The 17,790-nt window shown below is 40.3% G+C and overlaps 1 protein-coding gene across 3 annotated transcripts in view; it reads right to left on the bottom strand.

Moving 5' to 3' along the window:
• Window positions 1–4,334: 4,334 nt before the first annotated feature.
• BICD2 (BICD cargo adaptor 2) overlaps window positions 4,335–17,790 on the bottom strand; it is a 129,846-nt gene continuing 116,390 nt past the window's right edge. Inside the window, exons 7-8 of one of the 3 annotated variants that reach the window (XM_084839997.1) lie at window positions 9,989–10,199; window positions 4,335–6,563 (exon numbers count right to left, since the gene is read on the bottom strand). In XM_084839997.1, coding sequence (XP_084696123.1) covers window positions 6,558–6,563; window positions 9,989–10,199 — 217 coding nt within the window. In that variant the 3' untranslated portion in view covers window positions 4,335–6,557. Of the gene's footprint in view, window positions 6,564–8,080; window positions 10,200–17,790 lie in introns of those variants that run through there. The other 2 variants (XM_084839998.1, XM_084839996.1) reach the window with 2 other exon arrangements.

Below are 17,790 nucleotides of genomic sequence, written 5' to 3' on the forward strand. Positions count from 1 at the left end.
AAGAAAGGATGATGATGGTTTGATTCTAGTTTAGGATTACTGCCTTAACCACAGATCCTCAGTTCTGCTGTCAGTGTGTTGGGCAGGAAGAGAACTGTCCTACAAGGGTACTATATTCATAGCATATTTAAGCATAGACTATAAATATGTCAACATGACTACAAATTATGATGTCATACTGCTCCTGATCAATAGCTCCCACAGCTTTCGTCAGAGCTTGATAGTCACATTTACTGAGTCAGAAGTTACATTGACTATAGTTTCTTGTATCAAGTAATTCCGAATTCCTATTCATTCCTGCTCATCTATTCCCAGGCTTCTCTTCACCCAAAGGTGGTCTCTGACCCTCCATTTGATCATCATCATGCTAGGTATGAGGGAACAAACTTTTATTCCAGGCAAAAGTTGCAGTCTTGCCCTAAGTTAGGACATCATGAAAGAAAATTACCTTAGGTCTTCACAGAAACAGAAATATATTACATCTTCATTTTCTAGATCTTGATTTCTCAGAAATTGGAATTTAACTTGGTAGGTTTACTTCCATGTGCTTTGCCTAATGCCTCTAATGTCCATGATATCTACCCATTATAAGAAATATAATATTAACATTTAAAAAGCTTGGTTGTATTAATCGAGTCAAGCTTCCCTCATTTCCAAAAACCACACCCCTCTAACAATATGGATGACATTCTCTTTTAAAAAATGAAAGTATTATTCTTCATCTTGATTAATTCTTGCATCCGTTTATTGGACCATTTTTATCCGGCCTTTCTCAACAAAAGTCAAAGCAGCTTATAACAAATGATTTCCCCCCCTGTAAATGAACCCTCAAATGCTACATGGCTGCTGCTTGATGTGTCTTCATTTATCCTTTCCATTAATTTCTTCCATCAGCTATGCTTGTATTAGCTTTACTGCTATGAAGAAAAACTACCTCCTCACCTCTGTAGCAGTCACTTTGGAGAGAAATGGTATTAGACATATTTGGAGAGATATTTGAAAATGACTGTCACTTATTTAAAGGAGTTGGAAACAGGAATGTGGGAGAAATCCACAATGGAACCAAATGAGTTCAGATTTTCACGAATCCGCCCCAATGATTCCACAGCAGCTCTGCTTCCCCCGTCAGGCAGATTCCGTGGACTTGCAGACTGATTTTCCAACTTTCCTGAATTTGCACAAATTTCATCAAAGGAAAATACACATTTTTTAAAAAAATGACCAAAAATGCGCATTCACCCTCCCATAGGCTAAAGCATGAAAATGTGCATTTTGGGGGATTTGTGCATTTTCACACATGTGAAATCGCACAATTGCGCATTTGTACAAATTCGGAAACAAAAAAGTCTGATTCCGTTGATGGGCAGACAACAGAATGCAAGGTGCCTGACAATCTGCAAAACACAGATGGAACAGATTTTACACAATCCATACTTCCCTATCTGGAGAGCAGGTGAATGGAAAAATGGATTGATCAACCTTGTTATACTTTTTTGTTGTGCAGTCTATGTGTGTAGGGTTCCCTTTTCAGACTTTCCCACCCAATACATGGGCAATGGGGGAAGGGGCCAGAAGGCACAGCCCTGCTCTCCTCCTCAAATAATGTAGATCACACGAGGGGATAACCCCTAGATAAGGCTTGGATAGTCTTAAGCAACCCTAGAAACATAATTTACCACTCCTTGGAGGAAAAACAGGCCACAAATGTAGCCCCCACCCCCAAATAGCAATAGCCTTGAATAGATTAGGCACTTGGGCTGAAACATAAAAGCTAAAACTGGCTTCACAACTGTTAAGTAGACGGAAACCCTCTTCATTCCATGAGTTTCAGATTGTTTCCCACCCTAAGAAATTCTAATTAGTTGCAGATGCATATGACTTCAGTAGCCCTATTCAGGTGTTCAGGTAAATGTGTGAGGGCACAAACTATAGAGCAGAGCTGGGCAACTTTGGAGCTCCAGACCTTTTACCCCACAACTCTCATCAGTTAGCATAGCCAATGGTGAGAGATGATGGAAGTTGTAGGCCAGAAGATCTGGAGCCATTTTCCCAATCAGGGCAGCAACAGGTGCAATCCTATGGGGATAGTTGGCTGCCTCCGAACTCGGAGGTGACCAACTATCCAATGCGGGGTGGATGGAGCACGGAGGGGCTCTTCTCCTTTGCTCTCTGGCTGCCCTGCATTTGTGGCTAGATGGCTGATTTTGACTGTCTAGCTGGGGTGCCTCAGAGCAGGGGGGAAGGCTAGATGGCGCATAGGAAGTGTTGTAACGATGCTTCCACCATTATCTCCCCTCCCTGCCCCCAGGAACACCCCCCTTTCCCTGGCTCCATGATGCTCTTATGAGCACGGAGCCAGGGACAAACTGCACTGCCTACGAGGTGACAGGGGAGGCAGTTTTCTGGAAACTGACCTCAACAGTGCTGGCTCCAAGCTCAGTTCCCATTAAAAAAAAAATCCTATGGCCATCTGGCCACTGTCTAGCAGCCATAGGATTGTGCCCTAAGTGTGTTACGCTGAATGTGCTTAGAATACCCCTTCAGAACTACATTCTCAATATGGAAGTGGAACTAGCATGCATGGGGATGTTGAGAGCTGGGCTTGCCTCCCCACTGTAAGCCCACATGTGATCACCTGAATGCATGATTAGGGTTGTGATTTACATTAATGTACTGGCCTAAATCGTATGTATGCATATTATTTATACATAATTTTATGTGTAAATGTTCTAGACACGTGACATGACTACTTTCAGAAGGTTGAGGTAAAGCCCTGAAAGTTGCTTAATTTGGATTGTACAAAGGATGTGCCTAACAAAAACCTTGTGGCACAGCCCAAATATGACTTACCCATTTTAAATATGTCATAGTAGCTGGGCACATTCTTTCTGGGTAGAGATGTTGTCCATGAAACTTGGTTGCTTTAATTCTAGGTAGAAAAGTGTTGAGCTTATGTTACCAAAACCAATCCTATTTTCATGTCTTTCTAGGCAACAGAAGGCATCACTGCTGTCATCTTCTTTTAACAGCCAAGGATGTGATGCAGAAAAAAATCTATATTCTCCACTCTATCCATTCCACAATGTGATGTTCCAGGAAGACAAATAATTCTAGCACTTTCTGAAGTTAAGAAGATAAGAAAACTCAACAGCTTGAAGTTTCAGTCAACTAATTCTTGAAAACTAGCTCTCCCCAATCAGCTGCCCCCCACAGCAAGTTTTGTACAAAACATCTGGCAGGCACCAAGTTGGGGGAGGCTGTGGTAAACTCTATTCTATTCTCATAACAAAAGGTTACGCCATAATCCAATCATTTTTGGGACGTCAAGAACCTCACTACAGACGGGCATCAAGCACTCCGCATTAAATTGTTCATGACGGGAGGAGTAAGTGTTACATTAGTAGAAGATTCCTTTTCCTGAAATTAAGAGTAACATCTGTCATCCTGCAGCTTCCACCTTTTCCTAAGGTTGCAAACTTTACCCATGGCAACCAAACTGGGATCTAAATGAAACCGTTAACAATGTTATTTAGTGATGTTTGGATCGCAAGAGTGTGGAATACATTGCTTTGTGTAAAACAGACACACCTAATTAAACATAAGGAAGGGAAAGAAAAAAGAAATCTGTGTCAAGATACTTATAGTTTTTGATTAATTGTAGAACAATCTGAATATTTATCTGAATGAATTATTTTATTTACATTGATTGAAACCTGTTTTACCTAATCTATTATTGGTCAGTTGCACCTTTGTCCAGCCTGGCGATTTCCAGATGATTTGCATTACAACTCCCAGCTTTCCTCAACATTGCACATACTGTGGACATACTGGATGGAAGCTTATGGAAGCTTAAATCCAAAACATCTGGGCGGGGGGTCTAGATTAAACAAGGCTAGTCTACTGTAATATTGCAGCATAAAATAAATGGTTCAGGAATAAAACGATAACCCTTTTTCTGCCACATACCATAAGAAGAGAGGCTATTTCCCCCCATAAATTATATAAAACCATTAATAAAGATCAGTAGAAGGAGAAATACCACTACGGTTATCTTTGGCAACATATTTGAGGTATGGGGGGTGCATTTTATACTAAATAGCACTCAGTCCAGCTAAATCCCTTCTAAGTCTCATTGGTTTCATTGGGAGAGTTATGTATGCATGCTTAAATTCTTCCTATTGAAATCAGTGGGGTGTAACTTTGGTTGGATCATGTTTATATGATGTAAAACCATCCTAAAGGGGGAAATAAAATATGCTTTGTATAGTAACACTGTTAAGAGGTCTCGAAATGCTTCAGCAAAGAAAAGTAATGTACTTCAAAAACAAACCAGCCAGAAGGTCTTCTTTCTCCTTTATTGATACTGCCAATGTGACTACCTTTATGCAGGTAGATTGCTTTCCTATACAACATATGCTCTTTTTGGATTAATTTAGAATTAACATTTTTGTCCTCTACACCTCCTAAAATTATCAATTTAACAAAATAGTTGTACCTTAATCAATTTCCACATATTCCTTTTAAGCAATTACATTAACTTCTTTTTCCAGGTCTGTGTAAAGGTTACTTGGCAAGAGTACATGCATATAACAATAAAATGGAGACCAATCCACCACTAAAAGGTAATGCACATAAAAACATAATACAGTACTTTGACATTTCAAATAAATACCCACATAGAGATGTCATTTTAAATGTAATCACTTATGAATCAATACTGTAACCAAAAAGATGAAAATATAAGTCCCCACCTTCTAGGAATAATAAAGTTTCTTCCAGCAAACAGAAAGCCTTTCCCCGTGACATTATTATTACAATTTCTCCTCTCTCTCTTTTTTTTAAATAAAGAGGAAGGTGGTTTCTCCTTCCCCAGAAGTACCAAATTTGATAATTGAAAGTTAGCCTCAACAAATAGCACCACCAGGTACATCTTGTTGATGCACATATCAGTTTCTGTTTCCTGAAATCACAATGGATTAGATACAGCATGCAAGAGAAAAATATTAAATGTCTTGTTTTTCTTCTTCACATTTGCAAACAATACTATGGTTAACTGGATCCACCACCATACAAAGCTACCAGAACACCAACATTCCCAAAACATCCTCTGTACTGCAACCACAAATGTGTTAATACATCTTGCTTATTATTTTGTTCCATAAAGTCCATTTTGGTTCACAAAGTATATTCGGGTTTTGTTTTAACATTTGTTTGTTCATTTGTTTTTCTTCTGTGCCCCTGAATTTGCATGATGGAGTATCGTTGACTAACAGAATTTTTTACAATCTGCACATATATCTTCTCTATAGTAGGGTTACCCATTAAAAAATGTGCGACAGGGGAGTTTGCTTTGCACTTATTGCTCCACATAACTACTAGGTTTCAAAACCATGGTTCCTTTCTTCTTGGACAGACTAAGCTAGCCTAGGCTTCTCCCTTTAAAATCATGAAAGGCACTACTGGCAAGAATTAAATGACAAAAAGGCGCTGAAATAGAACACCCTCGCACTGACAACTTTAGAATTTGTCTTTCTAAAATGTACCACAATTTGGCACAATAAAACAAAGTAGTAACAAAAACAATTCCAATTTGGAATTTAAGTGGTATAGTTGTATAAAATTCTGTTAACCAATCATACACCATAAGGTTTTCCTAAAACCCAGACATTCTGGAATTTATAGGTAACACTAATATTTATTTTCAAGTGCCTATAACTGTTTTAACCAGAGCAAAGTCAAGTTTTCTTCTTGTTACATTGAACTATTCCTAAGAATAATAATACAATATGAAAAAATCCCAGAATTTGAATACCCTGGATTTCTCAATTAACATGGCAGTCAAAAATCAGTAATTTAAAACAGATAAAGCGTAACATTTTATAATTAAAAAACAAAGAAAAAAAGCTGCTGATGCACAGCACATATATAGTTTAGCAGAACTCCTGGTTCGTGTCGAAGCTCTTTTCTAAACACAGTGTCGAGCAAAACAATATAGTATAAACTCTGCCACATGCGGATGGGAAAACATCAAGCACAAGCCCAAAATGGAGAGAGACTATTGGCATAAGTCACTGGATTTTTTTCTTTAATATAAACTCTTCTACAAAAAGAATAAAAAGACGTTAAACTAAATATCAAAATATTAAAAGTGCACAGGTTTAAACAATCAGACTGTTTGTTTTGTTTTAATAAATGAATGCTCTATAATGAAATAAGGAAAAAAAAACCCATCTGAACATTCCTAAGTAAGCCATAATAAACTAACATGGCAATTATTAGATTATGAAGTAGGTTTCTTCAGCATTTGTAAGTTTTCTTCCTGCAGCAGCACTTAAAGGATAAAGCTTTATTTGTTTGTATCCAGACATAAAATGCCGAAAAGAAAAAACAAACCAGGTTGCATATTGAAAATTATGTGATTTTGCTTTAAGAAAAAAGAGGTTCATTATCAGTGGTTTCCATTCGCTGTGCAAGGGGCTAACCACCACTTCTAACCATAACGACACAGGCTAAGAAACGAAGTTGCACTGTTGCAATGGCCTTCTCCAGGAACTACTCTACAGCTGAAAAGTGGAAAGTAAAAAACAAAAACATTAGAAATGACGAAAAAAAGTCATTCTTCTATTCAAGAAAGGAAAACGTAAAAAACACACACAAAGGTGTGCTGCAAGAAGTCCATAGCACATTAGTCAGCTGAGGGGCATCTGTTAGTCTTCTAAGGTGAAGAAGCCAATGTAGCTCGTGTGTGCTTTTCAAGCATCTGAAACAATGCTTTGGTGCGCGGTCTGTTAGCAAAAGCTGTGCAGGAAGAAAAGTTCCTTACAAGTCCTGAAATCAAGCTACGCTGCTCAAGCAGAAGTAAACGGCAGTGAGAATGCAAGAGAAGTTATCAGTGAAGCTGTAGCCTCTCCAGAAACATGCAGGTCAGTCAGTGTATCATGCCAGCCAGTGCAAAGAACAGTCAAATCATTCTGGAAAGAAGTCCTGCTTGCAGAGGTAGGTGTTGGCTTAGTAAGTTTCCCATGCTGTATCCCAACTCAACGAAAGCAGTATGAGACACTGATAGAATTAGTTTTAGGGAGCTGATAACCCAACCGGTGCAAGCCCACCCAAACACAGTCCAAGTGTACACACATGAACAAATCACTTCTGTGGATTATCCCAAATGTCTCTTTCTACCAGGATTTAAAACCTACTGGACACATAGAACTGACCCATGAGGAAGTGCAGCTGGGCTGCTCCGGGGCACTACCCTCTAACCCCAACTGTTGCGCATGTCCCAAACTTAAAATGGTGCAAGGGTTTATTGGGCTGAAGGCTTTTCTAGGTGTGGGAGAGAGAACAATGGAAACTATTAGTAAGCCTACTGAAAACTCTCAAGCTGTAAATAAGCTTTATTGAGTAATACGAACTGACACACTGTGGCCATCTCACAATACTGAGACCTCCGTATTTCATTCCAGTTAACTTGAAAACTTGCCAATGCAATTGATTTCTTAAACATTTCCTTTCCCCTGGTGAGTATTCAGTGTCATGAGCACCACCAGAAAAAAGGATACATTTAGAATTGTGATTAACAGCTCCCCATCAACATGGAAGCAAAAGTGATTGCTGCTTCTAATGGAGCAAATAGCTTAGTGTTCTAAATGCCTGGTTATTTCCAAGGCATTTTGTAAGAGGGGGGAGGGGTTAAAAAAGGCCTTTTGGATTATTGTGCATCAAAGAGGAGAAAAGCAGGATTGCACATTGTTAAAAGGTGTTCTGCTTCTAAAAACATCAAACCTGCTAAACAGCAATATTAAAGCTCAAATTCAGGAGAATACAGTGTTTTCTGCAGATGCAGTAATAAAGTGAGGCATACAGGGCCTGCCATTCTGACCTTAGGCAACAACCTATTTAAAATTACCTCTCATGTTTGCTGAATATGCAGGAATACATTAAACTGGCCCATTCACAATTGTTTCTACATCAGCAGATATGACTTTACTCATCTAATCTCTAGACGCCCAAACTATCATTTTGCAGATTGTTTTTCTAGTTTGTTTGTTTGTTTGTTTTTCTTCCTAATCTCTTTAGACATCAAAGCAGTAGTTGACTTCCCTTCACTAGGAAAGCAGGCAGCACTCCCCTTATTACCTTACAGTAACATTGCAATATCTCCTAACTACTTTATAGGCAGAGCGGCAATACAGAAGAAGCAAGCTGCTGATCATCTACAAAGAAACGTGAGATGAGGCAGTACAACACCAAGATTATTATTAGCATGGCTTTAGGGAAAAAAGAATTGTACTACTATCAGCAGACACAGCTGTGCAGTCCTGCATTACTTCTTAGTAATATTCTAAGCATACAAAGTTATTTGAAAAGAGTACAAAATGAACAGGGCTTTACATTAAACAAAGTTTGAGGCTAGGCACTTTTGAATTCTTTTGTTCCTTCTTTTTTTAAAAAAAAAAAATGCGCCTTATTGTGCTCCTTAAATTTACCACAATTTTAAAAGCAACATTTTCCTCCAGTCTTGTAACATTACCACTTCTATAGGCACCAATTATGAAGTACACTTTTCAAAAATTATCAGACTACTGAAATTAAGTGGCTAAAAAGGCCCCTTAAAAGTTCAACAGTGGATGAAGTACCTTTTTATAGAGTAATACGTATATGCTAACCTACTTCATAATTATTTGCAAGAATAAACTGATTATTTAATTTCTGGTGCCTAGAATGTAGAGCCCTGTGAAATGTGTGCGTGCATAAGAAAATGCATTTTTTTTTTTACTTAAACAAAACTCAGAGCTCTGCAATACTATCCTATAAGCCTTAATACTGACAGTTAAGGAGAACTGCATTGCAACTTGACAATACTAGAACATACTCCTATTAATTCTGTATACATATACTGTGCAGATATATAGCAATAATGGACATGACCTTAATCACTTTAAAATCCCATTGATTGCAATGACAGAGAGTTAAACACTTGTTTAACTTTTCACTGAAATCAAGGAGATTAAAAGGAGCTTAATTGGCTAGATGAAGCCCAAAGCGTAATACATTTTCTTTCTGGCATAGAAGCAACAACATGATACTACAGAAATCTTTGTAGTATATGGTAGTGTCTCACAACATAACTGCTCTGAAGCACTGAATCCTAATTTTGTGTTTTTTTAGCATTACGTTTTATTCCAGAGCAGGTAATATTGCATATCTCCTTTCTTTTTTTAAGTGTGCAATTTTCTATACGTTAACCCTGAAGCCAAGCCGGGTGGGAACCAGAGGGTTTCAAAAACTATCCTTCCTACTAGGTTGTCCCAGCTTTTACAGCTTATAAGAAAGCTTTTTAGAACTAAGTTAGTGGTGATAATGACAGCATACCACTGCCACAGCCATTTTAATTCAGGTTTGGTTCTGGCTTTACACATAGTTTCTTAATGACCATACTATGCACCTAATTTTAAATGTTGCATTTCACCACTTCTCAATCATATTAAACAAGTAGATGCTTTTGCCAGTGAAGTTATCTCCATTACTTGAAGAATGCTTGTAACCCAGGGGAAAGGATCACATTTGTGCTATACAAGCTACAGTTAGTAACACCAGGTGAGATATACCTGGCACTCACCTTTAACACTTACCCATAAACAGAAAAACCAAAGTTGCTCATTGTGGAAAGAGCCAAGGGCTTTTCCACCATCAACTTGTTAACAGCATCCCCCCTCCCCATGCTTGTGAATCCGTTACAGTTAAGACCACTATAATACAGGCTGTATTACATGGTTTAACAACATACTAGTACAAATCCACTCATCACTGCAACATTAATATAGTGGGGATTTATGCTGACACTCAACAGCACAAACATCAGAAGCATTTTTATGGCCTCCTATTTGCATTCTTAATCACAACAGATCTTATATTTCTCACTGCAAAACACCTGGTTATTAAGCCCAGACCCTTCAGATCTGTCTCCACACGATCGTATATGACTTACGCTGGGGGTACTACTCTTGGGTTTGGAAGCAGACTTTGTGCGCACCCTTTTGGACTGCTCATGGTCCAGCTCAAGATGCTCAAGGCGCTGGGTCAAAGCCAGCTTTTGCTGAATGGCCATACGAAGCAGTGAGTTCAGCGTCTTCTTCTCGTCTTCAGCTGCAGCGAGCTGGCGTTGCATTTCATCCAACTGGGTGACATATTCATCACACCTGCAATGAAAGAAGCACCTTTTAAGCAACAGAGTTTTGACTAACATCCAAGAGCTGGTTCACTTATTACTTTTAGTCACTTCTGAAACTCACAAGAGCAATCCACTCGTACGAGCAGCAAAACATGTATGCCAAGAGAGTACATTGACCTTAACTGCAGCAGCTTCTGGGGTCTCTGAAGGGGTAAAATAGATCTTGGTATAACAGAGAACCATGAGTTCCTAGCTTACATGATATACTGATTATGCAAGTATATGGCTTCCAAAACCTACAGATGTAGTCAAAACTAATCTGCTCCAAGACTGAAGTGTCCATCTGGCTTAAGGAAATGCAAACTTTTCATATGGGGTATGGTTTTTACACTGAAGTGTGCTTTCAGGCTGAACTTCATACTCATATACACACACACAAAGGAACTGTATCTTGTCAGGAATGTGGCAGGTTATGCACCCTCTAATCATGAAGTAATACTGCCCAAGTTGGATTCTATTGACTCTTTACCTAGTGCACCTCCCAAAATTATTCTCCAACTTTGCTCATATAAAAACTGCCATAATTCTCTTTACTTCTACTCTCTGTCTCACATAGGACTTGCATGTTCAGATCAGGACTGGGAGACAGAATCAAGTAACAACTAGATTTTATATATTTTTAAAATGGAGGAACAGCCATATTTTGCTTCTTTCTCCCAATGGCCCTAGGTGCATTCTGCACTTTGTCTTTCACACAGGGTGGCTAACCCAATTTTGTCTGTATAACTTCTGCTAAATTCCATTTTAAGACTGTTATGAACTGCAGACTTTGGGGCAACAATAAAAGTTATACTATGAAAATCCAGATACTTGTTTCCACTTCCCAAAGTTCTGCACACTTCATAATACAGTCATTCCACTATTGAAATGTGTGTTTTCTTTACTGGACTATCCTCAGTTGCAGATCAAGCTTCAGAGTGGCTACTGTCCAGCCCTCAGGTTTTAAGAAATACTACTGTTGCAATATTTTCAAACCACAGCTTATAATATAACTCACATTCCTCATTAGTTAGGGCAGAACACTGTTTATTTTCTTTTCCTTGCAAGAAGGTATCAGTAGTACATTTTATGTACCTATAACAGTCTCGTTAACATATTAATTTAAAAACAATCTTCGAGAAAGTCATGCAGTGTCATTCCAGTGCTAGTTATAGACCTTATAGATGCTTTGCATAACCTCTAGTGCTTATTTAAGGTGGGGCTTCCACACGTACATACACACACAGAAAGAGTTCACATGGGAACTCTTCAGCCCTGCAACAAGACCAGAGGATTTCCCTTACCACTAAGTAACCAAAGCTGGACTTCATACGATCAAGATTGGGAAGAAGAGCACCCAAACCAAGTGGACTTCTACCCTGGAACAACTTCTTTTAAAAATTAAGAATCTATCACACATGTAGCATTACATTTCAGACGTACTTTGCAGAGAGCTGCTGGAATGTCAGCCTAATGCCGAGTGGCCCAAGGACAGGGTAAGGACATGGTGCTTCAGGGGAGGCAAGAATTCAGAGATGGCTGCAGGGATCTATCAGGCTCAGAGTTTCAGTATCTGACACACTGCAGCTTTCCAGCTGCAGACTCTGCATATTAGGCAATGCCCTTTGCTCATAAGGAGAACAGTGACATTGAGAGTTCATACTTTATTTATGTATTTACTATTTAAAATATTTATGTGCTGCCTTTTAGGATCAAAAGCTCTCAAAGCAGCTTCCGGGTTCAGCATATAAATTCAAAATATATAACCAATAATCAATTATAACCATGAAGACCTATAATAACAACCATAAAATGACAAGAACTAGCAATATCACTATTCACAACATCCAGCCCAGTAAGACAAATAGAAACAAATAAAATAGCTAGAACTAGACCAGCGCCATATCATGGAGCAACCCAATGAAATACTGTTCTCTAGGAAGGGAGTTTTAAAACAAATGGGTCTTTCAAGTTTGCTTAAAGGCCTGTAATGATGGGGCTATACTTATTTCAACTGGAACCGAATTCAACAGATGTGGGGCCACCACCGAGAAACCCGTCAACCTTCATACCCACCAATCTCATTCATCTCTCAGGGTATGGGCAGACTGATAGGGGGTGAAGGTGGTATTTCAAGTAATCTGGTCCCAAACTATTTCGGGCTTTAAAGGTCAATACAAGCACTTTACATTGGGCCCAGAAACACACCTGCAACGAGTGCAACTGGTACAATATAGATGTCACATGTTCTAACCAATTGGCCATCATCAATATGGCCATTATTCAGTTGCAGGTTACTTCCTGACCATATATTTCAGTATATTTTACTTATTACATTTGGATCCCACCTTTCCTCCAAAGAGCCCAATAGGGCATACATGATTCTTCCCTCATCCATTTTATGTGAGGTAGTTCAGCTGAGAGTGTGACTGTGGCCTGGTTCATACATAATGGGGAAAAAAATGATTTCTCCTTCCTCTTTTGTGTCTCCAAGATTCTAAACCATCCACAGTTCTTGGTGGCAGGCCTGGTGTCAGTACCTGCATGGTGAATAAACACCAGGGATCACCAAAGCTGATGCCAGTCTTTTTTTCTTTTTTAAAACTTTTTTAAACCACTGCAATGCAGTACCCCTATTTCCAGCTCAGGCAATCACCCCAGAAGGATACCATAGCCAATGGTATTGAAGGCTGCCGACAGATCAAGGAGAATCAACAGGGTCAAACTCCCTGTCTCTCTCCCAACATAGGTCATCTTACAGAGCAACTAGGGCTGTTTCCATGCCCAAAGCCAGCTTGAACCCTGACTGAAATAGATCCAGATAATTGGTCTCATCCAGGAGCATCCCCTTCATGGATCACTGCCTTGTTGTGGCGAAGGGGCTGGCATAACTCAGTGAAGCCATAAGCTATGCCGTGCAGGGTCACCCAAGACGGACAGGTCATGCCAGAGAGTTCTGACAAAATGTGGTCCACTGGAGAAGGAAATGGCAACCCACTCCAGTATTCTTGCCAAGAAAACCCCCTGGAACATATCACAAGGCTAAAAGAGATGACGCCAGAAGATGAGCCCCTCAGGTCGGAAGGTGTCCAATATACTACTGGGGAAGAGCAGAGGGAATTTCCAGGTAGCGCCAGAAAGAGTGAAGCGGCTGGGCCAAAGCTGAAAAGACACTCAGCTGTGGATGTGTCTGGTGGTGAAAAGAAAATCCGATGCTGTAAAGAACAATATTGTTTAGGAACCTGGAATATAAGATCAATGATTCAAGGTAAGCTGGAGGTGGTCTCACATGAGATGGCAAGATTGAACATTGACATCTTGGGAATCAGCGAACTAAAATGGACAAGCATGGGCGAATTTAATTCAGATGACCATCATATCTACTACTGTGGGCAAGAATCCCTTAAAAGACATGGAGTAGCACTCATAGTCAACAAAAGGGTGGGAAAAGCAGTACTGGGGTACAATCTTAAAAACGATAGAATGATCTCAGTACGAATCCAAGGCAAACCATTCAACATCACAGTAATTCAAGTCTATGCCCTAACCACTAATGCTGAAGAAGCTGAGGTAGATCGGTTCTATGAAGACCTACAACACCTTCTAACTAACACCAAAAAAAGATGTCCTCTTCATCATAGGGGATTGGAATGCTAAAGTAGGAAGTCAAGAAATCACCGGGATAACAGGCAAGCATGGCCTTGGTGTACAAAATGAAGCAGGACAAAGGCTAATAGAGTTTTGCCAAGAGAACACGCTGATCATAGCAAACACTCTTTTCCAACAGCACAAGCGGTGACCCTACACATGGATATCACCAGATGGTCAATATCGAAATCAGATTGATTATGTCCTTTGCAGCCAAAGATGGAGAAGCTCTATACAGTCAGTCAAAACAAGACCTGGAGCTGACTGTGGCTCAGATCATGAGCTGCTTCTTGCAAAATTTCGGCTTAAATTGAAGAACGTAGGGAAAACCACTAAACCATTCAGGTATGACCTAAATCATATCCCTTATGAATATACAGTGGAGGTGAGGAATAGATTTCAGGGATTAGACCTGATAGACAGAGTGCCTGAGGAACTATGGACGGAGGTCCGTAACACTGTTCAGGAGGCAGCAACTCAATCCATCCCAAAGAAAACGAAATGCAAGAAAGCAAAGTGGCTGTCTGATGAGGCTTTACAAGTAGCTGAGGAAAGAATCATAGAATCATAGAATAGTAGGGTTGGAAGGGGCCTACAAGGCCATCGAGAAGGGAAGCGAAAACAAGGGAGAAAGGGGAAGATATATCCAACTGAATGCAGAGTTCCAGAGAATAGCAAGGAGAGACAAGAAGGCCTTCTTAAATGAACAATGCAAAGAAATCGAGGAAAACAACAGAATGGGAAAGACTAGAGATCTCTTCAAGAAAATCAGGGAGGAACAAAACAGGAAGGAATCCTGGGTTTTTGTTTTGTGCAGACACGGCCAATGGCTAGAAAGCTTTTACCCCCAAAGTTCCATGTGATGGTATGAGCAAAGCCAATTTATTAAACTGTGACATCATTAAACAGGCAGAACGCAAGATAATAACTGAGCCTCCATTAGGTTTGCAGGCTTGGCTACTAGTGTTACATCTTTTTTTTTAAATTACAAAGGTAAGGTTACTTACGACTAAGGCTTGATATCACATCAAGCACATTCTCGGCCCTAATAATATAACAAAATCAGAATTTAATGTATGTCATTCATTTGTCATGTTTTAAATAAAAAATGTAGCAATAAATTTAGGGAACGATCCTATGGCTGCTAGACAGTGGGTAGACAGCCACAGGATTTTTAGTTTTCTGGGAACCAACCTTGGAGACAGCACTCTGGGGTCGGTTCCCAGAAAACTGACTCCCTGCCCCCTCCCCAGCACCCTCATAGGCAGCACGGTTTGTCCCCGGCTCTGTGCTCATGACAGCAGCACAGAGCGGGGGAGAAGGGGATGGGGAGGGGATGGCAGAAGTGCCGTTACAACGCTTCCTATGCGCTGTCTAGACTCCCCCCCGCCCGCCCACTCTGAAGCACCCCAGCTATACAGCCGAAATTGGCCATCTAGCCGCAAATGCAAGGCGGCCGGAGAGTGGAGGAGAAGATCCCCTCCGCCCACCCTGCATTGGATAGTTGGTTGCCTCCAAGCTCAGATGTGGCCGACTATCCCCATAGGACTGTGCCCTCCAAGTCTTTGGGACAAGAGGGAAAAAAAGTTGAAAAGTTGAAGACAAGGCAACGCTCAAAACCTTTAAGATGCTATAGTTGTGGCTATATTATTCTCTTTAAAATATGTCAGGGGTTAATCTGTTAGTAGTTATATTACTAACAGCTTCAAAAGCAGTCAGCACCAGTATTACTTATTAAAAATGCCACATGCTACTACTTCTCTGAATACTTTTTTTTTAATAATCTGCAATTCAATACTGCATTTGAAAAATGGTTAATTAATCCCAGGTTATTTTCCAAACGGCATTTCATTATGACATCATACAGTTAAAGATCTTTACTTGAAAGTGGCACCTGCCATGAATTATTCCCATAATTCCCTTGTAGTTTCAGAGTGGTGACTTTCAAGCCAGTTTCTTTAAAAGCAACAACGTGTAACAAAATGGAAAAAATAAACTTAACAAGCATATCCTTGGGTGACACCATGTACTACATTAACCTCAACCACACTAAACTCTTTTCAAAAGACTAACAAGGCCAATCCTAAGAAAGTTTATTCAGAAGTGATTTCCTTTTAGTTCAAATGGAACTTAGTTCCTGGTAAGTATACTCAGGATTGCAGCCTAAATGAGATTTAGAAAGACCTCAAAATTATTTTTCTTATTCAAAAGGTGGATAATAAACTAAGGGAACAGCAATTAAAACAGCAGATATGGTCCTACATGGCACTCCAAGAGTTCCATATTGGACCATATGCCAATTTGCATGTACCCTACAGAATTGGGTGCACAAACCAGCTGATTTCATTTTTGTGCTGATTGTGGTCTTGTGGAGAAACACCCCCTTCATTTTTAGATATAGGAGTCCCATCTTTGATAACCCACATTTTGAAACCTCAGCTGCTTTAAGATTAAATTACCTTCCTGGCACCATAAGCAGTCAGCCAGGGCATAATGTAGAGGGTGTATATGCTGATCACCTATCCCTGGGATTCCTGCTTGGAAAGCGTCATGCCTAGCAGGGTGTCACAAGCAGTTAGGGATGCAACAGATTAAATCAGGGTAGGCAACCTTTTGGGCCTGTGGGCACATTTGGTAATCTGAGAAACTGTCCTGAGCACCACACAAAATGGGCACACTGCAGATGAAAGCACTGGCCAGCAACCATCTGCCATCTATATTTCCCAAAAATGTCTCAAAGCCCCACGTGTGGCCCAGAGGCATTCATGGGAAAAGAAGACGGGAGCAGCTAGAGGCCCTCACTTTGATTTGAAATGATCCCAGCTCCCAGTAAGACATTTTGTTTTGTTTAGTTTCATTTCTAAAGTAGGTAGGGTAGGGCAACTTGGTGGGCGGCACAAAAGGTGTCCCGAGGCCACACTGGTGCACACAGGCTTAAATTATAGATAATTCACAAGTCTGCATCTAATTTTTTCTTTCATTCAGACTGTAAGGCCCCAGGCCTGAACCAAGCTATTAGTAGTTTTAGAGGGGCTTAGATGATTCATAATGCTCTCTGACTTTGGTTCAGAAGGCTGCTGTTTTCCCCAACAGGCCTCTTGATTTACCAGAATGAGTCAAAGGCCAATTGTGCGGCCTCAAGCACATTCCATACTAACAAACTAGAGGGTCATATCAAGATGTGCCTGGGAAGCGAAGTGTGTTTGCCTTAAAGCTGCAGGTATCTGTGCTGGGAACTAACACTAATTAACGCTTGCTGCTGTCATGCTGCCTCACTGCTAACAAGTATGGTATAAAACCCATTTTACCCCATGGCTCTGGGTTCAGAGAGGCTGCCTGATCCAACCACTGGGTACACCTGTGTGCTGATTGTACTCAAAAAAGTATCCCCTTGTAAGTAAACCTGGATCTGATTTATCACTATCTTGGCACCTCTAAATTAAGAGTTCAAAGCCTACTGCAAGGGCAATACACAGACCCACCTCCCTGTCTCCCTAAGGGGCAAAAGTGCATCTTGTTACATTGGTTAAACTTTGTTTCATTCAGACCCCTAGACTGCATTCCTTTCTGCCTGAGGAGCAAAACAAGGTGCTGCTGAACTGGTTGGCCTTTGTTTCACCCCTGACTGATAGCCTAAAGCAGGCCATTGAGCCAATATCACAAGCATAGTCCTATAAATGTACAACCTAGTCTGTCTTAACCATCTTCAGCCTGGAGTTCAAAGAAGCTATACTCCCTAGATTCCAGGCCATACCTTCTCCCAGAATGGCAGACAGAGGCATGTGATTTCTGATTCAACGTGTGTTTGTTGCTATAGTTCCTGATAGCATGCAAGGTATGACCTACCAGCCTGTTCTAACAGCTAGGGCCAGTATTAGTAGCTAAACCCAACATTTTCTCTCTTGTGACTTGACTGCAGGTCTATGTTCTGT

This window comes from Heloderma suspectum, chromosome 2 (genome assembly GCF_057233095.1).
Source record: "Heloderma suspectum isolate Gila_16-S chromosome 2, 16-S_ref, whole genome shotgun sequence".
In the NCBI taxonomy this organism is placed as follows: Eukaryota; Metazoa; Chordata; class Lepidosauria; order Squamata; family Helodermatidae; genus Heloderma; species Heloderma suspectum.